A 23,309-nucleotide genomic window follows, 5' to 3' on the forward strand; every position below is an offset into this window, starting at 1 on the left:
TTTTCCTAAACTTGCTCTGCAATTTCCATTCCATCTCTTTGCAATCTTTATTTGGCCAGTATTAATTTGTTTGCCTCCATCTATAACTTTGCGTTAAGACCAGTGGTGGGATTCAAAAAAATTTACTATTGGTTCTGTGGGCATGGCTTGGTAGGCATGGCAGGGGAAGGATACTGTAAAATCCCCATTTCCTACCCACCCCACTAGCCTGCTTTCCAGCTTTGTTCTCTTGTGCAGGGCAACAAAAAAAGACCTAGCCGATCAGCTGGGACTTGGGAGGCAGGGAATAGGTGGGGGCTGGGATCAGTCAGAGGTGGTATTTGCTGGTTCTCCAAACTACTCAAAATTTCCACTACCAGTTCTCCAGAACTGGTCAGAACCTGCTGAATACTACCTCTAGTTAAGAGTGTTATTGCTAACCTATCAGCCCATGTGCTAGAATAGTAAGCTAGCTGTTGATCTCTTAAACATTCTTAAAGATCCATCTCATCCTGAACATCCTTTTTTTAAAACTAGTATCAGAGGATTTCAATTCAATTGTATAGAATGTGAAGGATGTGTGTTTTTGTTTTATTTTTATAGTTTTCTTAGTATGATGTACACTGAAGATGGCATTTAATTTCATTGTACAAGGTGCAATGGCAATAAAGTAAACTATCTAACTATCTTTTATAAGAGGTATGAATATGGGTGCTAAAAAGAAAATATTTATTTTTAAACTTGTACATTTTCCTTCTAGTTCCAGAGCCATTGTTTTCAGTTGATTAGTGAATAAAAAAGTTCCCATTTCTTACAGTATATCTATCTTGACATACATGCATGTAGCAGTTTAAATATACATATAAATGGAGATAATATTATTCATACAATCAGGTCTAATAACTATTTTCCCTTCCCTGATTACAATAGAGAAAGAAAAATGAAGGAAGGCATACTAAAGATGAGTTCAAAATTCATTCAAAAATAAAAGAAGTGCAGACTTTAGTTTTTACTGTTATGCAATCTTATTTCGCCTAAAGCATTAGTAGATAAATCTTAAAACTCCCTCTGGGAAGTTGTGGCCTAATCAAATAAGAAGCTAAATCAAAATTTGATCTCAAGGGGAAATAAGTGGTTTTTGACTTCTTCTTTGAGCCTTTACGGCATCCTTGTAAAAAGAGCTATGTGCTGTCACAGCTGAGTCTGTAGATGGTTTATTATTATCCAGATCCTCAGCTTCCTTGCTGCAGAATATATGTGTGTCGTTATTCCTGTGTCTTCTTCAATGTACTTCGAAGCCACAAGTCATGAGTTCTACTAGTTGGTATGAATCACTTTGCAGCTATAATTGATGTCTTTGTGTTATTTATCTGCTCAGCTGTACCTCCAAATGCTGTATTATTATATGGCTGTCATATTTCACACAGATGGATCTTCCTGATGATGAGCCTGATCGATTAAGCAACCGAACGTTGCAGTATAACCCAAGCCAAGACAAATGGACAGAGTGTGCGCCGATGAAGTATTCGAAATACCGCTTCAGCACAGCTGTAGTCAACCATGAGATTTATGTCTTGGGTAAGAGCAAACAGATTTTTAAGAGATAGAGGGGCCACTTTTTATTTTTTCCTAGCAATTTGATTCTATGAAATGAAAGATTTCATTCCCCTACCACTCTCTTTCTTGTTAAGTTAGAGTAAAGGAACAGGGAGAATATATAGATAAGAAGTATTGCTTTGTCAATGAACTAAGGATGAGCAAACTTGATTTTTATTAGTAAAGAAAACAGTATGAAATAACTGGCAAAGAGCAGTTATCTCCATTTTATATAATTCTTGTATTAAACTTTTCCTTGGTTTATTTCCTGGTTCACTCTAGAAACTGCATTCTTACTTACCAATCAGGGGGCATAATTTGGTTCTGATATTTTTTTGGGTTAACAAAGCAACAATGTAGCCAGTGCAGCCTCTGTTTTTTATTAGTATGCTGATTGGAAAAATCTGGGAATTGCAGAACTACCTGGAGGGTGAAGGTGTTATGTTGAAAATAGTCTGCAATAGTACATTAGAAATCTCTCTGCAGATTAAATTGTTATGAATAAATAGGATGTCAACATAGGTATGTCATTCCAGGTCAATTTACATGCATAAAAATACTAGGTAAAATATTGATCTAAAGCTCAGCCACCACAGGAATCCAGTACAAAGTGTAAATATAGAAACATAGAAGAAATGTGCATTGCAACATCCCAGCATGAATCTATGCCTTTGATATTTATGTCCCAAATTGAACAGAAGTGTATGACTTAGATGGTTTATATTATAACAACATGTTTTGTCATTTTTTTCTGCAGTCTCTATGGCAGGAAAATACTGCAGAAATTTATTCCTATCTTCAACTGTTGGCAGGATGGCCACAAGAAAATTAATTATCTTTATTAATGTGTGCGGAATCATTAAATTATCTCTCTGCTCTCTGTGGCATTTTCAGCGTTTTAGTCTCAAGGTTTCAGACTTTCCAATTTAGTATGATTGCCCTAATGGTCTTATGAGAATGAAGTTGAAGCTAGTCAAGTATATGAAAACATTATTATCTAGGACCTTTGCTGTATATTTGCTCAGATTTTCTATTTTGATCATTGTCCCTCCTGAATCTTTGTGAAGCTAGCAAACAACTTCCCTCATACAAAAGTTCCCAGTTTTTCCTCCTTAAAGATATAGGAGAAGGATTCAGAAATAATCTCTGCATATAAAAAAGCAATGGAGGAGGATAAACAAGGGAGGGGAAAAATAATTGACAGCCCTGCTCAATGAATTATTGTTTAATCCATTGACCAGTCATGAACTCAGAATGACAGTAAAGGCCTATGCTAGAGCTTTCAGAATTCCAATATTTGAGGGGCTGCCACAAAGAAGAGGGAGTCAAATTATTCTTCAAAGCACCAGAGGACAGGACAAGAAACAATAGTTGGAACTAATCAAAGGGAGAAACAACTAGGAATTAAGGAGAAACTTCCTAATAGTGAGAACAATCAATCAATAGCTTGCATTCAGAAATCATAGGTCACTGGAGTTTGTTTGTTTTTTAAAGACTGGACAACCACCTATCTGAAATGCCAGAACAGGGGCCTGGACTAGAAGACCTCCAAAGTCCCTTCCTATTCTATTCTAATTACTATTTGAGGTATTATTTCTATTTGTTGGATTCCAGTAAGTAAAAGCTTTTTCTCTTTGGAAGATCCTACAGTTGTAAACATTTAAGGGGTGTTGGTGGTGAGGGGAAAGAGGCGGGCATAGGTTTGTGTGGTCATAATAATCAATAATTACATATTTTTAAACAAACACATGCATACTCACCATGAACACCCTGAGGTGTTCTGGCAAAAGGAAAAAAGAACGAGTTTTCTATCATTTTGATTTGGAACTGAGAGGTGTAGGAATTAAAGGAATTTAACTTTGGAGGGCAAACACTAGCTATTGGTGGCTTTTTTATGACCCAAAAAGAGAAATGCAGGGAACTGGAAGAGAATCTGTTTTTAAAGCCCTTACTTTTCATGTGGATATACGTATATGTGTACATACAAATGAAGTAAGATTTATTAAGTGTGTACAGCCTAGGAGGTGATATTTCAGTGTATTTCTGACAAGAGAAGAACAGTAGGTCCTGGAACACTGGGGAACTACCAGAGGACTGGAAAAGAGCTGATGTGGTTCCCATCTTCAAAAAAGGGGAAAAAAACAGACCCAGGAAACTATAGACCAATCAGACTAACATCAATACCCGGGAAGATAATGGAAAAGATAATAAAAAAACAGATCTGCCAACATCTAGAAACAAATAAAGTAATAACTAGCAGTCAGCACGGGTTTGTTAAGAACAGATCATGCCAAACCAATCTTATTACATTCCTCAACATAGTGACTAAATCAGTAGACCAGCAAAATACTGTGGACATAATAGATTTAGATTTCAGCAAGGCATTTGACAAAGTAGATCACAACCTACTTCTTAGTAAGCTAGAAAAAAGTGGAATAGATAGCATCACCACTAGATGGACTCGCAACTGGCTGACAAACTGTACTCAACGAGTAGTCCTAAATGTATCTAAGTTTACATGGATGGAAGTAAGCAATGGGGTGCCACAAGGTTCCGTCTTAGGCCGAGTACTCTTCAATATCTTCATTAATTACTTAGATGAGTGAATAGAAGGGGAACTTACCAAATGTGCAGATGATGCTAAACTGGCAGGAATAGCTAACACCCAAGAAGATAGGCTCAAGATCCAGATGGATCTTGACAGACTAGAACAGTGGGCCATATCTAACAAAATGAAATTCAGTGTAGAGAAAAGTAAAGTCCTACACTTAGGCAAGAAAAACCCAAAGTACACATATAGGCTGGGTGAAAGCAGGCTCAATAGCAGTAACCGTGAGAAGGATCTTGGAGTCTTAGTGGACAACCAGCTAAATAGGAGGCAGCAGTGTGCAGCAGCAGCCAAAAAAGCTAATGCAATCCTAAGTTGCATTAACAGAGGGATACAACTGAGATCAAGTGAGGTACTAATACCACTCTATAAAGCCTTAGTAAGACCACACCTAGAGTACTGTATCCAGTTTTGGTTACATTATAAAAAAGATGTTGAGACTCTAGAAAAAGTAAAGAGAAGAGCAACCAGGATGATTAGGGGACTGGAGACTAAAACATATGAAGAACGGTACAGGAACTGGGCTTGGCTGGTCTAGTAAAGAGAAGGACCACGGAAACATGATAGCAGTCTTTCAATATTTGAGGGGCTGCCACAGGGAGGAAGGGGTCAAGCTATTTTCTAAAGCGCCTGTAGGCCAGACAAAGAATAATGGATGGAAACTGAACAAGGAGAGATTTAACCTGGAAATAAGGAGAAACTTTCTGACAGTGAGAACAATCAACCAATGGAACACCTTGCCCTTGGAAGTTGTGGGAGTGCCATCCCTTGAGACGTTCAAGAAGAGATTGGACTGCCATTTGTCAGAAATAGTGTAGGGTTGGAATCAGAGGGAGCGCTTGGGCGGGAGTTGGACTAGTTGACCTATGAAGTCCCTTCCAACTCTGATTATCTGTTATCTGTTATTATATAAGATACTATTTTCAGTTATGCTTTTAAGAAACAGGGCTACATTCACAAAGGGTAAACACATGTGGGTTGTTGCAGAACCAAAAGACTTCTTGGGAGAAGAATTCAATCTTCCCACTATATGTATTAGTTTCACTCTGGGCCAAGCCTTAGGACATATTGGTAAGGAAAAATGGTAGGTCAGCAGCAAGCTGCATATCTACCATATCATGTAGTTTGGACTGTGTGTCATTAGAAAGAAAAAGGATGGGAGGAAAACTGGAATTAATTGTTTTTCCCAATAATTGCCCACTTATTTTTCCTTCCCAATAGTTATCAAGTCATGATTTGATGCTCTAATTAAAACTTCTTGAGACTCCCTTAGTACTTAAATGATAAATAATATTTTGAAGAACAGGAACATTTCCTGAGGATCTAAATTCTTTATTCTACTCACAGGATTTGACTGATCTTAGCTGTTTCTCCCCATATTTTCCCAGGAACATAACTATATTTATTCAGAAGCCCAAGAAAGAGTGGTATTGTGTTCCTAATGACAGAGCCAATTGAATTCAGCTACTTTTGGAAGCAAACCAGATGGGGAAGGCACCATTTGAGGTCATGCATTTTAATCTCTTGCATTAAAAAGAAAAGGCAAAAATCCTTCACAGCTGAATCTCTGGAAATCTATTACCAACAATTGGCAAATTAGAAGAAGCTTTGCCAAGGGCACCAGCTCAAACTCTTCCAGAAGAATAATACTCTGTGAAATATAAGACTTCAGCAAGGGAAATAGCCTGACTAAGAAGGGTGTTCCTGCAACATTGTATGTCTGTTATGTAATCCCTGTTTTTTATAAATAAGAACATGCAGGCAGAATTAAAGGAGAAATCCTATTATAAAAGATTTGGAATATCAAAGAATATCTGTTTATCTTCCTCAATCTAGAATTCCATCTCATTAAAATCTTGTTTTCTCCACAGCTCTGGCTGAGAGCTTTTTACAAAGTTTTAAGCAGTTAAGCGAGTTTCAATTAAATTCTGAAAATCACCTTCATAAAATATTTATTGAAGGGGTACCAAAAGAAACAGTAAAATAGGGAGGACACAGGAAGAAGAAGCCACGTTACTTTAGCCTGAACAGTTATTTTGAAATAATTATATACTTTCTAAAATAAACTGATTTCCAGATTTTTCAGGGTTCTTAAAGAATGAAGAGAAATCAGCTCAGTTCTGATAACAAGTCAGTAATATTATGAGAGTTAAATCTGAAAAAATAAAAACAATACTTGAAATAGAAGGTGCATTACATCATGTAGTATCTTAGCCTTCCCTCCTCCGTATGCTCCAGCTGTTCTAGAACTCCAATTCCTAGAATTCCTAACTACCACAACTTAGTTTAGAATTCTAGGAACTGATAAGGGGCACATTTTTAAAAAGTACTTGGATCATATTAGGCAAATTAGGCATATAATTGTGATTACAAAGTGATATATCACTTCTTTTTCCTAGCTTTATTCCCACCTTATGGCAGGGTCTGCTTGAAAACTCCCTTTTTATGACTCACTAATCCCTTAATTTGGGGTAGAGTTGGCGCAATTGGATGGAGCTGAACATTTACTGGCCAGATGCCCTTCCCAATGCCACATCACAAAACAAAATTTATTTGCACCCTAGGAGAGAAATATCTCCCACTACCTAGGATTGAACTCTCAGCCTTCTGAGTAAGAGGCGATATATCACTAACATTTTTTAAAAAGAAAAAGGGGGGGAAAGCCTAGAATAAGTAAACTCCTCAAAATTTGATCAAATTATCTGAAATGTTTCTTCCTTGATCCTTCCAACCCTTCCACTAGCCATTTCTCATGTACTAAATAACAGATAACAGATAATCAGAATTGGAAGGGAACTTGTAGGTCATCTAGTCCAACCCCCCACCCAAGCAGGAGACCCTACACCATTTCTGACAAATGGCAGTCCAATCTCTTCTTGAAAGTCTCAAGTGATGTTGCTCCCACAACTTCTGAAGGCAAGCTGTCCCATTGGTTGATTGTTCTCACTGTCAGAAAGTTTCTCCTTATTTCCAGGTTAAATCTCTCCTTGTTCAGTTTACATCCATTATTCCTTGTCTGGCCTACAGGCGCTTTAGAAAATAGCTTGGCCCCTTCCTCTCCGTGGCAGCCCCTCAAATATGGGAAGACTGCTATCATGTCTCCCCTGGTCCTTCTCTTCACTAGACTAGCCATCCCAGTTCCTGTCACCGTTCCTCATATGTTCTCGTCTCCAGTCCACTAATCATCCAGGTTGCTCTTCTCTGTACTTTTTCTAGAGTCTCAGCATCTTTTTTATAATGTAACCAAAACTGGATACAGTACTCTAGGTGTGGTCTTACTAAGGCTTTATAGAGTGGTATTAGTACCTCACTTGATCTCAGTTGTATCCCTCTGTTAATGCAACTTAGGATTGTATTAGTTTTTTTGGCTGCTGTTGCACACTGCTGGCTCCTATTTAGCTGGTTGTCCACTAAGACTCCAAGATCCCTCTCCCTATTGCTATTGAGCCTGGTTTCACCCAGTCTTACCCAATATTTTTTACTGGACATGACATTGGGATACAGGTAGTTCTCAACAACCATTCATTTAGCCACAGTTTGAAGTTAGATTCTAACACAGATGCAAGTAGAAATCAGCAACTATCAAAATATGTGTAACCAATTTCACACAATACAAGCAGTAATCCATTTTCATAGAGCATTAAACAGCACCTTTAGCCTGTTTTTAAAGGTTTATTAATAGATGCTAACTGAAGGTCAAATAGATCTGTTTCCACAAAACTTGCATCTTTGCTGGAGGCGGCCTCCCATGTGTACTTCACTGAAATATGGAATATGTGAAGATTGAAAAGCCTCTTTACAATCCCAGTGGTTTAATGGCAATAACATTCCCATTTATATGTATGTTTTACAAACACAGCTGTGTTAAAATGTAAAAGTCATTAAACTGATCACTTACATACAAAAACACTTTTGATTGCAGAGCTGTCAAGGATGTTATGGAAAGCTTTGAGGAATGAAATCATGCAAATATTTTTTTGCTGGCTTCCTATAGTTGCTCTTACACAATAACAATAATTGAAAGGTACCTTGGAGGTCTTCTAGTCTAAACAAAGGTGGTATTCAGCTCTAGAGTTCTGGAGAAATGGTAGTGGAAATTTTGAGTAGTTCAGAGAGCCAGCAAATACCGCCTCTGACTGGCCCCGCCCCCATCTGTTCTCTGCCTCCCATTGAGTCCCAGCTGATCAGCTGGGTCTTCTTTGGTTGCCCTGCACAGGAGAATGGAGCTGGAAAGCAGGTTAGTGGGGTGGGGAGGGAATGGGGATTTTACCTTCTCCTGCCATGCCCACCAAGCCACGCCCACAGAACTGGTAATAAAAAACTTTGAATCCCACCACTGAGTCCAACCCCCTACTGAAGCTGAACTCCTTACATCATTCTAGACAAATGGCTGTCCAATCTCTTCTTTAAAATGTCCAATGATGGAGCACCCATAATTCTTGGATTCCCTTGATTCCCTTGATTAATAATTCCCACTGTCAGGAAATTTCTCTTTAATTCTAGGTTGGATCTTTGTGACATGTAAAAAATTATTTGTGGAGAAAACAAATGGTGGGAGAGTTTGTACTTCACACTGCCCTCCAAAGGAAGAATATTTATAAGAGTAAATCCTTTTTTATTTCTCACATTTTGTACAATAAAGAGAAAGGAGGTAAAAAGGTCAGTTATGGTGTTCAATCAAGAAAGTATTTTCTACTGATCTACAAGCTTTCCAAATGAGTAGACAAAATAGATTCTGCAGTATTCAAGGTCATTGTGAATGGCGCAGCAAGAATTGGGGCTGAAAGAGGATTGGTTCACATGATGTATGATGTGGGAAAAGGGGGATGGATTGTAGGTTGGGTCTTTGTGGGAAGTTTGGGGTGGAAACTTTAGTTTCAGAATTCCACAGAAGTACCAAATTCTATTGTAATAAAAGTACTTTGTGATTATGGTTGTCTTGGAGTTACTGACTGGAATGGATAATCTCTGGAACGCTGACACAAGTGTTGTGCAATGCGATGAGCTCCCATTACTTGCCCCAGCTCCTGCCAACCTAGTAGTTCAGAAACATGCCAATGCAAGTAGATAAATAGATATCCCTTCAGTGGGATGGGAACAATGTTCTGTGCAATTCAGTGATTAATCATGCCAGCCACACGATCGCAAAAAATGTCTTTAGGCAACTCTGGTCCCTCAGCTAAGAAACAGAGGTGAGCACTACCCCCTAGAGTCGTAAATAAGGAGATCTTTACTTTTACCATTATAGCTTGTGCAAAGAAGTACCTAAATGCAAATGGCTTGTTCATAATATTCAACAAATTGGCATAGAAGAAGATATACTCTTCTTAAACAGAATCAAATTTCTTAATCACATGGGCTTTTGTGGATATAGAAGGCTCCAGTCTTTGCTTGTTATGTTGCACATGCAAAGCAATTCTCCAGCTTCTGTCCCCGACCTCTACTTTATGATGATATGTGGATGTATTTACTGATAAGGCCATGAACAATGTCTGGAACTGGGGTAAAATGGAGCTTTATGATTATTCTCCAAATCACTCCTTAACACAAAACAATCAATTGAATAAGCTTGATAAATTAGACTGTTTATTTATTTATTGTATATGTATATTCTGAAGCTATTTATTGTATATTTATTCTGAAGCTACCAAATTGGTACCTATGGCTTGAAGTTCTTCACAAAGCAAATAAGCTAGTATTTTCTATAACTTTTTGGGACATAAACGTTCTACTCTCAATGATAAAGAATACTATCATTAAAATAAACACCTATTACCCATAATTTAATTTCATAATTATGTTCTTGTTACCCATATCATTTAAATAATTTTGCAAACTCTTGGAATTCATTGCATTATTAGTTCAGAGAAAGCTATTAAAAATCAGAAAACATTGCATTGAAGAAGTAGCACCAGCACAATTCAGCACAATTAAAAAGCAAAGATGCATAAGAAAATAGTTACTTTGCCTATTATATAAGCTTCTCAGGAGGATGGGTAGAATATGGATATATAAATGGGAAAATTTGTATGAGGGTTCTAAATTAAAACAGAAGATCACCATATGCTGTTGAACGTAATTAAAGAATAAATCAATCTTTAATTGTAAATGTACAATAGTTCTTATTAAGAGAAAATAAGATTGTATTATATACAGTTCTTTATTGATTCTGAAAAATGAGTCCGTATTTTCTCTGAATCTACAGTGTGTACACTATTTATTTGCTAGGCCTCTTTCAGTTTACAATATTTGCAAACAACGATGAATAATCTTCTGCCTTGTTTTCACCCAAAATCTGTGATCTATTAAACAGAAACACATTTGACGACCTGTTGATTTTCTCGCCTTGCTGAAGCCATCTGAGAACTTGTCTGTCAATTAACATTTAAAACTGACCATTGATCATTATCAGCCCTGGGTTGTCTCTTTGTGTATTGTTTTTTGTAGTAATATAGATGAAAGAGCTTCTGGGCGATGTACAGCATGATTTAAAGATTACAAATTGTCTACGTAATTCATAGGGGAAAAAAGTGTCACAGTTCTATAATCTGATCCCGAACACATTGTGAAATTAGAGTTAAGTAAATAAAAAATAAAAAACTAATAAAATAAAAGAAAAAGTGCAGAAATAGAAATAAAAGAAAAATAAATAAAAGTAGTAAATAGTAAAAAAAAAAGTAATTAAAAAAGAAAAAAGATTTGTAAAAATGATTTCTCCCTTTATCAACATAAACATAGTTTCGGAACTTATCACCTTGTTTAATATTATAATAAAAATTAAAATGATCTCTTTCCCATATTCATTCTATCTATCTATCAAATTTTAAAGCCTAATCAGCAAAAGTCCATTAAGAGTTACCAGCAATTACAACATTTATATATTAACCTAAACCAAGTAAATGTCCACGGAGATTCTCAATCATGCAGGTCAGGACTGTCCCAAAGATGCTTTTCAAAAGGCAACTTCAGAATTGAAGAACCTTTTTGGATGAGAAGCAAAATGTCTTCAAGGAGAAACAAAACAAAACAAGAAAGTCCAGTTGCCTTTTGAAAAGCACCTTTGGCTAACTTGGTATTCTTTTCCTTTTAACACTATAGCTTATTACTTTCAATGAAAATATAACAAAAAATATTTTCTCATATCTTCTCTCTAAACAAATCTTTAAAGCTTTGTCACTTAGACCTGGTTAAGAAAAACTCAATAAGAGCTACTAAAAAGTACAACATATATATTTTCACATTGATCAAATTAGTCAAATTTATATGTCTTACTTTTTATTTTAAAATTCTTGTTTACTCTCATTAAATAGTGCATCAGAAGCGGATAATCTCTTTGTCTTTTTTGAAGAACTCCTTCATAAGTTTAATTCATTTCTAAGTCCAAAATAAGAGAGTTGTCCAAGTTACTCTTCTGATTTATTAATTGTGTGTCCCTTTTAGTGAGTAAGTCATTAGCCGGTTTTATTTATTTGTAAATTCTTTGTTATTGTCTCCTTATAAAGAGCCTTTGCATAAAGTATTTGGGAGATGATCCCAGGTTGATCCCTTAATACAGAGAGGAATATTGAGTTGCTGAACTGTTCAGCAACACTTTGTTCTACTCTGGTCATCAGCTCTGCTAAATATGGAAGTTTTCTTCAGTCCTCCATTGCTTCCCCAGAAGGCTTTTGCTTCTCCTTTTCCCATCAACATTTTCCCAACATTCCCAACCCACTGCTATTCCCCATCTTCCACTGTCCCCTCACATCCCCTGCAAACGTATTAATTCTTTTTGGGCAGTGGTAGGATTCAAATTTTTTTACTAATGGTTCTGTGGGCGTGGCTTGATGGGCATAGTGTAGCTTGGTGGGTGTGGCTTGGTGGGCGTGACAGGAGAAGGATACTGTAAAATCTCCATTCTTTCCCCACCCCACTAATCTGCTTTCCAGCTCCGTTCTCCTGTGCGGGCAACAAAAGAAGACCCAGCCAATCAGCTGGGACTCGAGAGGCAGAGAATAGATGGGGGCGGGGCCAGTCAGAGGTGGTATTCTGAACTGCTCAAAATTTCTGCTACCGGTTCTCCAAACTACTCAAAATTTCCCCTACCAGTTCTCCAGAACTGGTCAGAACCTGCAGAATACCACCTCTGCTTTTGGGAAAATTGAATGGTAAGTGGCCCAGGTGTAATGTAGAGACATTTTAAATAAATAACTGGATTTGCTTTCGATTGAAAAATGTTTCTCAGCTAAACAAATAAAAATTAGGTAGGAACACTATGACAGGGAAGTCAAGTGGAATCTGTGAAGATAGAAACCTCAGTCTTGATGTGGCTTGCACCACACACACAAAAAGGCAGCGTTGTCATTTCCTTCCTATCCTCCAAAAGACAAATCTTGAAACAAAGTTGAAACAAGGGTAAGGCATGAATAATTGTGCAAAAATATATGAACCTCAGTGCCTTACCTGTTGTGGGATCAAAAGCCAGGAATATATTTTTGGAATCTGTCATGGGTATGCAGAAAGGATGGATCATTAAAGCTTTGGAAGGGAAAAGATTTATAGCTGATTCTGTCCTGGAGAAATCTGTAGGTACCTATAAAAATCTGGATGCCTTTTGAGACATTCTACTCCAAACAAGGCAATGTTAGTGGCACAACTAGTGAGTTTAAGTAAGGTACCCCTGGGATGCTAAACCAATCAATGTCAAGACACACAACTAAGGCTTCTCAGTACATTTATAATTGGTAGAGTTTCCTTTTGTCAAAAGAATTATAATGAGGATGCCAATTAGCATTTACTGAACTGCTGAAAAAATTCAGAAATATTGTTATGTCAGGTTTAGTGTGGAATTGTCAAATGACACAACTTTCATTATCTCAGGTCATGCACAGAGAATTCATACTTCCGAAGCATGGTTAAATTGCTTGTATTAACAGAGGAAAGACTGTAGGTCAATGGTACAGCTGTGCATATAAATGCTTAGGGTAGAACTGTGTACCCTCATTTGCAAAGGTCATTTTCTAGTGTCTCACACACACACATACACATTAAAGATCTTGGGTTAGGAAGAGCTTCTACATGCAAAGGCTTTAACCCAAATCAACCCCACCATAGAAATCCCTGCCTATTATGGACTTCCAGTTTAGGTCTCTTCAGCAATAGACCGAAATCCACGATCGTGTGCAGTTTTGATCTGTGCTCACCACTGGAGTGCCCTGATCCTTTGGATTCGGGGCTGAACCCACCCCGTAGAAGTGGTGAAGAGTGGGGAGATTGCTAGCCGAGGGGAGGGGAACTGCATCTCTCCTCCTTGGCTGGTCTAAATTCCCATCCCCAAAGGCGGTTGCAGCAGTGATCAGAAATGGCCACCTCAAAGAAGAACCCGACTGGATAAGATTGTGCAGGAGGAAGACAAAGAGGAAAGCAGGACAGACTGGGCTAAACAACACTTTGTTCAAAAGTGTTTAAAATGCCATCACTCCTGGAGGAATTGAAGATGAGTCTTAAAAAACAGAAAGAAGATGCAGAAAGGGGAGAAAGATCCTTTGGCTTCGTATTTGAATTTTTTGAAATGGAGATCCTGAACTATGAAAAGTGAAAGGAAAAGCTTTAAGAGCAAAAAGAAGGGTGGGACAAAGAAGAAGCCATTTTCAATGATCAAATAAAGCAAAGTGTGGTAATAAGGGGGAAAGGGGGGAAAGGAGTTAAAAGTTTGAGATCAAAAGGAACAGACAAAAAGAAAAATAGTCTGAAAAAAAAAGTATAACAGCAAGGAGAAGCAGAAAAGAAAACTACAGAAGGGAAAATTAGAGAGAGAAGGGTATTAAAAAAGGGATGAGGAAAATGGGGGGAAGATAGAAAGGGAAAGAACTTATGAGGGACAAAAACAGGAAATAAAGAAAAAGGGGAAACATACTAGGTTTAAAGGTATTTGCTCAGCTAGAAAACACAGAGACAATGGTTAAATTAAGTTAAAAGTGAGGATTCTGCAAAGGTACAAAAGATAGTGTGACAGTAGAATACTGTAATGAGTTAGAAATGAAATAAGTAAATAATCTATGAGATAAAACTGTATTGTTATGTAATGGTATGTTTATTTATAATTAATGCAATAATAAAGAAGAGAGGGAAACATTGCAATTGTTTCTAAAGATTGATAAGAAATGTGAAAGATAAATAAATATTGAAAAGAAATGTGAAAGATTTATAAGGAAATTTATACCAGTTATTAGAATGAATTTGAATAATTATTTTGCTTATTAATAGTAAATAATTTATAAGATAAAACTGGATGACTATCTAATGGTATGCTTATTAACAGTTAAGTAATAATGAAGAAGGGAGGGAAACATTTCAATTATTCTCAAAGATTGATATTGAAAAGAAACGTGAAAGATTTACAAGGTTCATACCAGTACTAGAATGATTTTGAATAACTATTTTGTTTACTAATGTTTGTATATATATATTGTTTTTGCTATGTTTTTAGAATTTTTCTTTTTACATTTTCAAGGGGAAGTGCCAAGCAGAGTCTGAATGATGAGATTTACATGATATAAAATAGATATTAGAAATTTGAATGTTATAATTTTAGAATGCCCAAATTCAATGTTTAATGAGATTTCATTTGATAATAACAAAAAGATTTAAAGGTGTTGCACTTTGATTGGCAATCATAGGGAGAATTTTGCTTCTTAAGAATGTTGGAAGAGAACATACGGAATTGTAAACAAGACAGACGAAAGTATAAGTACAATGAATAAAAAGATATAGAAATTTAGGTAAAAGAAATACAATTGAATAAGGAGAAAATGAGATAACCATAAAAGAATATTAAGAGAAGTAAAGGGAGAAATAGTGAGAAGTTGGAAAAACAGTAATAAGATATGAAGTTGAATACATAAGATGAATATGCATATGAAATTGTGTCTGTATGGAAATGTGATAACCCGGAACCATGCTGTACTCAGATAAGATGTTTTATTTGTTTTGTTAAAACTCAATAAAACTTTATTTAAAAGAAAGAAATCCCTGCCTATATATTTAGCATATTTTAATACAAAAAAAATCCAAAACTTAAAAATAAATAGCTGTGGGATCCAGCTGTGGGTGAGGGACTACACTTCAAAGTTTTCTTTAAATGTTTGTCCAACTGCCCCAAAAAAGCAAAATAAAAATAATTGGGATGGTTCAGTGATTCGGAGAGTGGGAGGCTTAAAATGGGTGACTAGGAACAACTTTAATATTTTACCAATTATTTTTCCATAACTCCATATATAACACAGCTGTCATTTTGTGACAATAGCTATGATAATCTAACCATAGGAATTAAGTATTTATAACATTTAAATTCCTATACTGTACATCCTTAACTTAAAATTGAATACCATTATAATCTGTGAGCATCAGTTCTGGTGAATTATTTGAAAGAGCCTAAGACTGGCCCAAAGTAACAGAATTGGTTAAAAGTTTTGCTGCCAGTTCTGGTTATAAACATTGTGTAAACATTTGCAAAGGATTTATCAGAACTTTCGTTTGTTGTACATTTCTGGGTAACCAAGTAGCAAGTTTTACACATGGCTTCCATCAAAATGAGAATTCTATAGATGGAGGAGTATTATAGTCCAAGTTCTAATAATGTTTCATCAAGCATTTTGTTAGCAGATCAGATGTTCACACAGATAATTCCCATTTCACATAAATGCATTTTTGTGCAAATATTCTACTAAAGGTATGTTATTATTTCCTTCCATCCTAACTCAAAACTGTGTGTTTTTTGATATGGGAGGTGAATTCTGTGCCCCAGCAGCAAATATGAAAAAAGTGTTTCGTAAGCTAGTTTAAACTATTACTGCTGAGGATTTTCCTATACATGCACCTGCTTTTTAAGGATATTGTTTTAATCTCAAGATTCTTTCTAAGTTCTCCTCTTTCCAATAGAAGTCATAAGTTAGCTCATCCATTACAATGAATGTGAGCACCCATTCTTCCTTCTAGGCCGGGGGTTTCCAACCGGAGATTGCTGTACCCCCAGGAGGTGCAAGATGGAATTTAGGAGTGTGATAAAGAGTGGTTTGTTTCCCTTAGTGATAAGTCACAATTCACAATTACTGTGTTTGTAGGTGGTGCGAACATTAATTACATTTCCTATGGATTGAAATGCTGGCCTTGTTAAAAAACCAAATAGGGTATATGCTCTCTTTTTTTCCAAATTAACTCTCTCTGTCTAAAATTAGGATATTCTGGGAAGGGTTATGTGCAACTTTTCCTGAGAAAAATACAAAAATGTTTGTATTCATCTTTAGATGTGATTTCAAGGTACATAATCCTATGAAATTCTTCTTTAGAATTGTGGGAAATCATATAAGACCCAATTCCATAATAGGGTAACCATCTAGGTCCCTGTATTGATGTTAGGAGGATTTACTTTAAGATATTTTTTTTTCCTCTTTTTGTGCTGGGGGGCAGTTCTGAATTATTATTTGAGCGGTTTGGATGAATGCTTTAAGTACACTCTGAAAATTATTTATTTTTGTTTTCTAAAGATATTTCTTGCTTTAGCTGCAGTTGACAAAGGATTGTAGGAAGCTTCTGACAGGGAAGCAGTGAGTTCTTTTGTTCTTATGTTTAATTAGCAATTTTGAAAAGCAAGTTCTCTCTCTCTCTCTCTCTCTCTCTGTGTGTGTGTGTGTGTGTTGTATCTGAAAATGAGAGAGATAACACATTCATTGCTTTTATATGACAATGAGGAGGAATGCGAAGCTGATAAATGGATTCCTCAGAGTCTGCATTTCCCAGAAATTAAATATTCAAAGAGATTTCTCAATTTTTTCCATTTTAGTTTCCATCATTTTGTGATCCTAGTTTATTTATTTATTCATCTTGAATACTTTAGAGCAGGGGTGTCAAACTTGTGGCATCGTGTTGTTGTCACGTGACTTATCGCAACTTTCCCCCTCTTTGCTAAACTGGAGTGGGCATGGCCAGTGATGCATCTGGCCTGTGGGCCGTGAGTTTGACACCCCTGCTTTAGAGAGTCTTTTGCTTTGGAGTACAAATTTAGCATGTTTTTCTAAAGGGAAGGGGATTTCTTTCCAATATGCACAGTTATTCCTTCCTCATAGAATGTTAGATTATTTCTTTTTGCAAAGTGTGAAAAACATTGAAATAGTGACATTGGAGAGAAAAGGATAACTTAGCTCCCAGAAAGTGAGAAGACTCATTCTGATGAGCCATTTTTATTCTCTCTGGAATCTCTCTTTCTCTCTTCCTTGGCAGGTGGAATTGGCTGCCTCGATCGTGACAGAGGACAAGCACGACAATGTCTTGATGTCGTGGAGATCTATAACCCTGATGGGAATTACTGGCGAGAAGGACCACCTATGCCTTATTCTCTTCTTTCCCTAAGAACCAACTCTACCTGTGCTGGTGCTGTGGAAGGAAAACTCTATGTCTGTGGAGGATTTCGTGGAACAGGTCTGGAGAAATCCAAAGACAATGTTGTTATGTTTGCAATGTGCTTCAAGGATCACCGTAAATATCTCTATCTTAACTTACATTGCATCCCATCCTTATTTGAATTTTTATATCTATCTATCTATCTATCTATCTATCTATCTATCTATCTATCTATCTATCTATCTATCATTTTGACAAAAAAAATAGCTTTATAGGACCTCTACCTCTACTCATCCTATATGATAGTAATTGGGAATATCTAAAATTTATATCAGTTTATTGAAAAAGTTCAAAGTCTCACATTTCTGCAAATAGATCCTTATAATCATATAGCAATTATGATTAAATAACTTTGACCATGATATAAATTCTTCCGTATGCATATTGTCTGCAGTCCCATTTATTTATTATCTACGTTTACAATTCCACTTTTCCTTCAGTGAGTTTTTTGCATTGTATATGGTTTTCTCTCCTCCACCTCTTAATTTTATCATCAGAACAATGTCATAGGTTAGACTAAAATTATGGGAAAAGTTAGCTAAAAAGGTTTATGTGGGGATTGGGAATATCACCAATATAAGTTCTACTTTATAATCCATATATCAATTGCCAGGCACAAGCCACAAGATCCACATGTGCTGAGTTCAAGCTAACTATTTTATTATAGTCTATAATACAGGAATCTTTCCAGACTTCTTGCTTTTTCTTGGAAACAGATAGATAATACTCCATGAAGCTTGAGGTGTCAGGTGGGGAACGACTCACTTCTGAATCTCTTGCAGCTAATTCCTTGCTTAAGGCCTCCTCCCTTCCTGGCTGGGTATTTCCCAACAGCAATTTTCTTTATCACCATACTACAAATAACAGTTTTCTTTGCATATATGTACAAACAACTGCAGAACTGGATGTAAATTTGCTCAAGAAATAGGACAGCATTCATGTTTTCAGAAATAGGACAACATTACATCAGGGAATTGCACAGCCAGCGTCCAAATGGAGTCAGAGACACTGACACAAATTTGTAGTTTTATATAAATAAATATAGTTTACATTTATATTTATAGCAAACAAGATAGTCAGGCACATCACTACATCATAAGGTAAATCATCAGGTAAATCACAGAACACCATAAAGAGCACACTGAAGAAAAAGGTGGGGGGAAAGGAAACTCCCCCTTCTCACCCAGCAACCAATTATAACATAGATTGCCTCACACAGGAGCCTGCACTTTCCAACCAATGTGTCCTGGCCCATTATACACTTTATTTTTCCAGCTATTAAGTCAAATATCTTAACACATTAATAATCACTTATGGGCAAAATAATCCTATTTCTGTAGATCTTAGTCCATAGTCCTCCAGGGAAGGTTTTTCTGATCAAGCATCAAACAATATGACTGTTTTGCATTTTCAGAGTCACAGCAGCAACAATAGAACCAATTATTGTCCTTACTTTCCTAAAGCAGAAACGTATTTGTATTTGATGCTTACTTTAAAAAAAAAAATCAAGCAGTTTCAGGCATTCAGTTTCAACATTATAGTTCTAGATGTTTGGGGTATGGACCATGTTATTGATACATGTTCATTTATAACGACAATTGATATCAGAAAAAGGCAGTCAAGAAGATGTTTCAAACAGTGAAGAGGGCAGACAATCGAAGCTTACTACTTGAAGTCCATGGAGAAAAGGATAGTGACTTTGATCGTGTGGCTGCCATATCAACTTTTTTGGACATACCCTTAATGGAAATCTCTGGAAGGTAAACTGTCTTACACCAACAAGCTTCAGGTTAGGTTAGATGATTTGGTCACAAATGCTTTAAATTTTACATGCATGTTTTCTGCAGCAATGATTCCTACTGCCCTATGTGTCGTTTGAATTTCACATCATTTAGACATTTATTGTACAGTCCTGGATTCTGGTAAATGTTGTGCCCAACCTGGCTACTTTGACAGGCTAGTGTTTTTGCCTTCCCACCAAACTTCCCCACTGTTCCTGAGAAATTACCCAGTGTCCCTCTAGCTATTCAAGGGAATGTAACAAAAAATAGGTGCTCCAGCCAGTATTCTGTTCTTACTGTTCTTGTTGCTGCATTTGGTTGTTTGTTTTTAGCGAGGGTTGAAAAAGGATCATAGTGCATTAGAGGGAAAAAAATGCTGCTTCAAAAACCCAGTGAGCAAGATGAAGAATGGGAGTAAGCTTTCCTTCATCACAGAGGTTCCTCTAAGGATCAGAGAGACAGACAAAATAAGAATTTCTTTGTGGAAAACTATCTGCCTCTCAGCCCCGCAACAAGAATCACAATATTGTCTTTGTGAGATTGACTGTGTACCAGAACTTAGTTGCTATAGACATCCATGATGGTGATTTAGAGATGTGGCAGTTAGCTCAGGTTGGCATAACTCAAATGTGTGTGAAGGGCCTGTTTTCCAGTTACCCGAAAGGGTTTTTCCTCTGGAAAGAAGGATGCTATAAAGTAAGAAAATAAACTCTCCAAATGTACTACTGAAGTGTTATTGAAGGAACTCTTATTCTTTATTGATTTCTCCATTCTGCAATCAACTTTCACTTCTGCACCCTTCCTTTCACTTCTGGAATATCTCCTTTAAAGAACATTCTTCATGAAAACATTCCTTCAGTCTGTAAATTACATGTTATTTTTGAAAAATTTGTAGACTAGAAACACATAGCTTTCACAAAAGTCCGTAGGATTTCAGTAAGCCTAAAATCAGGGTGGTTTGCAGGGGGAAAATTCAGAGCTATTACAATTTCCCATTCCTTTTCTTGGCCAATTCACCTATGTTCAAAATGATCACTAGAAGTCTTATTAGTAAACAATATTGCACTATTATAGTAGACAGTCTTCCACCCCTTTCCAACCCTGGGAAGATAATGAAGGCGATTCCAAAATAGAAAAAATACTTACTTCGTTTATATGCTGCACATTCCCAAAGAAACATATTGGCTCTTTTCTTTCTTGTTTTCTCCATTGGCATTTGGTTTTATTAAAATCTGTGATACCAGCATAAAGTATTGCAATCTGTTGCTGTTTAGAGTACCGCTACACAGTACAGTAATAAATTGACTAGTATCTGTATTAGTGCTGGATGCATCTGAGGACCACAATATTAGCATGAACATACAAGATTCATTAGGTATTTGCACTGCAGAGTCATCAAAACAGGGCCAAAGTCCTTGACTGTTGCTTCCCAGTTTATTTAGTTAGAGGTTTTTTTTAAAAAAACAACAACCTACAATTCAAAGTAACTTACAACTGATGAGATTAAAATCAAATTCAGAAAAGAGCTCCATAAACACCATAAGATATATTAAGAGAGCAGACTTGACTCAAAAGTCAACTATTGCAGGGCAGACTAAATAAAAACATTTTGCCTGCCAGGAGTGATAGCAGAGAGGGAAATAGTTTGAGTCCCCTTGGATGTTAGTTCCAAATTCCAAGAGGATGTTTCAAAAAGTTACCGGACCCTTTTTCTCATGTTTCCTCAAATATTCCTTCAGTGCTGATAAGTTCAAGAGGACGACCTTTCCAGACAACTATACAGCCTGGAAAAGTTGGCTTCTCAAACAAGTGGATCCGAAATAGTATGAGGAGATATATATATATATCTCCTCATACTATTTCGGATCCACTTGTTTGAGAAGCCAACTTTATATATTAAGCCAACAATATATATTATTCAGCTTTGTTTGGGCATTTTCCCACGTCATTATAGTTGTGCTTTTAAAGTTGTAGCAACGTTTCGGCAGAATCTCATCTGCCATGTATACAGAAGCCTGATGTGGGAAAATACCCAAACAAAGCTGAATGCCATACATGTAAGTACCCGCGAAAACTTAAGAATAAATATATACACACACACACACATATATACATATATATATACTGATTCTCTCTATATATGCTGTGTATATATGTGTGTGTGTGTGTGTGTGTGTGTGTGTGTGTGTAGCATATATATTATTTATTTATATATATATATAGAGAGAGAACCAGGATTCTGAATCATGCATTTTAACAGACCGGTACCCACTGGAATGATTTTGACAAAGAGATCATGTGATTTCTATAATTACTCCTGATTGCTTGACTGACTTGGCCACAAATATTCTGGGCAGTTGAAGTGTCTAAATATTTTCCAAAATCAGTTTACTGAGAACATGTTAAAGCATTCCAAGCATGTGTCAATATGATCAAAATGGTTATTTCCATTAAAAGGCATATGTAATATACCAGCAAGGCATAATCATTCCTGCTCCCTGCTGAGATATGCTCAGGGCTGGATTTAAAAGAGCCCTAACTGGCAAGTTGAGAGATGGTGTAACCCATTCAGCACAGACCAAATTCATTTCTTACTTTGCCTTTGGGCTATTCAGAAATACATTAAATTCTCTCTCTCTCTCTCTCTCTCTCTCTCTCTCTCTCTGTGTGTGTGTGTGTGTGTGTGTGTGTGTATGTCTTTCAGTCTGTGTGTGTGTGCTTTAGAGGAGGATTGTCCTGGGCTGCCCACATGGAGAACTGCATGAAAATATAATTCATTATTTGAGATAGAATCATAGAGTTCGACAATATCTTGAATAACATTTAGCCCAATCTTCCTGAGCAGTCAGGATCCAGTAAACATCTCTGACAGCTGCCAATCCAGCCTGTGATTAAAGACCTCTATAAAAGAGAATTAACTATGTCATGTGCTAGTCCATTCCGCATGGCTTGCACAATCAGGAAATTCCTCCAGATTCCCAATCTGAAGTTGCTTCCTTGTGATTTTAACAATTGGTTCTGGTCCAGCCCCTTAGCAATGTAGAATATGCCCATTTCTTCTCCTGGGACAACCCTTCAGATATTTCTTGACTGTTATTACGAGGGCTATCCACAAAATAGATTACGTTTTCGTCTGTAGAAAGAAGGGGCAGAGCTAGCGCAGCCATCTTTGGTCTGTGCGTCCGCCGCTAGTCGTACTAGTGGGAGGTTCGTATCATTGCCCGTTATTTCACAGCAAATGTTTGAAATGTGTGCTGCAATTGAAAATCCCGCAGGTTGTGAGGTGTGATCAGTGATAAGGTTATTGTTGGCAAAAAACCATAAACCGATTGAAATTTTTCGGCAACTGTGTGAAGTGTACGGGGACAACATCATCACTGAAGGTGGAGTGTGCCAATGATGCATTAAGTTTAAAAATGGACGAACTAACATTCATGATGAACAGTGGAGTGGATGTCTGAGCATTGTGACTGATGAACTGGTCATGAAAGTCGATGACAAGATTAGTGAAAACCACCGTTTCACAGTAACGGAACTTTCGCTTAGTTTTCCACAAATTTCACACAGTTTGTTGCATGAAATTGTTACACAAAAGCTAGGCTACCACAAATTTTGTGCAAGATGGGTGCCAAAAATCCTGACAGAAAACCACAAGAGTCAGTGTATGGCCACATCATTGACATTTCTGTACTCTTACGACAAAGATGGAGATTCATTTCTTGATCGAATCGTAACTGGAGACGAGACTTGGGTCAAATATGTGAACAGCGAGACCAAATTGCAGTCTATGGGGTGGGGGCACACAAATTCCCCCCCAAAACCAAGAAAATGTTTGCAAACATTCTCTGCAAGGAAGATTATGGCGACTGTTTTTTGGGATAGGCAAGGTGTGCTTCTTATCGATTTTC

At 36.8% G+C, this 23,309-nt stretch overlaps 2 protein-coding genes across 3 annotated transcripts in view; one reads left to right on the forward strand and one right to left on the reverse strand.

Moving 5' to 3' along the window:
- Nucleotides 1–20,742, reverse strand: part of MGLL (monoglyceride lipase) — a 164,551-nt gene extending 143,809 nt beyond the window's left edge. The window contains exon 1 of the mRNA XM_087923785.1: nucleotides 20,548–20,742. Coding sequence (XP_087779911.1) covers nucleotides 20,548–20,617 — 70 coding nt within the window. The 5' untranslated portion in view covers nucleotides 20,618–20,742. The remainder of the gene's footprint in view (nucleotides 1–20,547) is intronic.
- The window catches only part of KBTBD12 (kelch repeat and BTB domain containing 12), a 72,557-nt gene that overhangs the window by 27,434 nt on the left and 21,814 nt on the right, over nucleotides 1–23,309 (forward strand). For both annotated transcript variants that reach the window (XM_026723271.2, XM_087923784.1), the window contains exons 4-5: nucleotides 1,407–1,557; nucleotides 17,441–17,638. In XM_026723271.2, coding sequence (XP_026579056.2) covers nucleotides 1,407–1,557; nucleotides 17,441–17,638 — 349 coding nt within the window. The remainder of the gene's footprint in view (nucleotides 1–1,406; nucleotides 1,558–17,440; nucleotides 17,639–23,309) is intronic.

Source organism: Pseudonaja textilis, chromosome 2 (assembly GCF_049901715.1).
Source record: "Pseudonaja textilis isolate UNSWEBS1 chromosome 2, rPseTex1.2, whole genome shotgun sequence".
In the NCBI taxonomy this organism is placed as follows: Eukaryota; Metazoa; Chordata; class Lepidosauria; order Squamata; family Elapidae; genus Pseudonaja; species Pseudonaja textilis.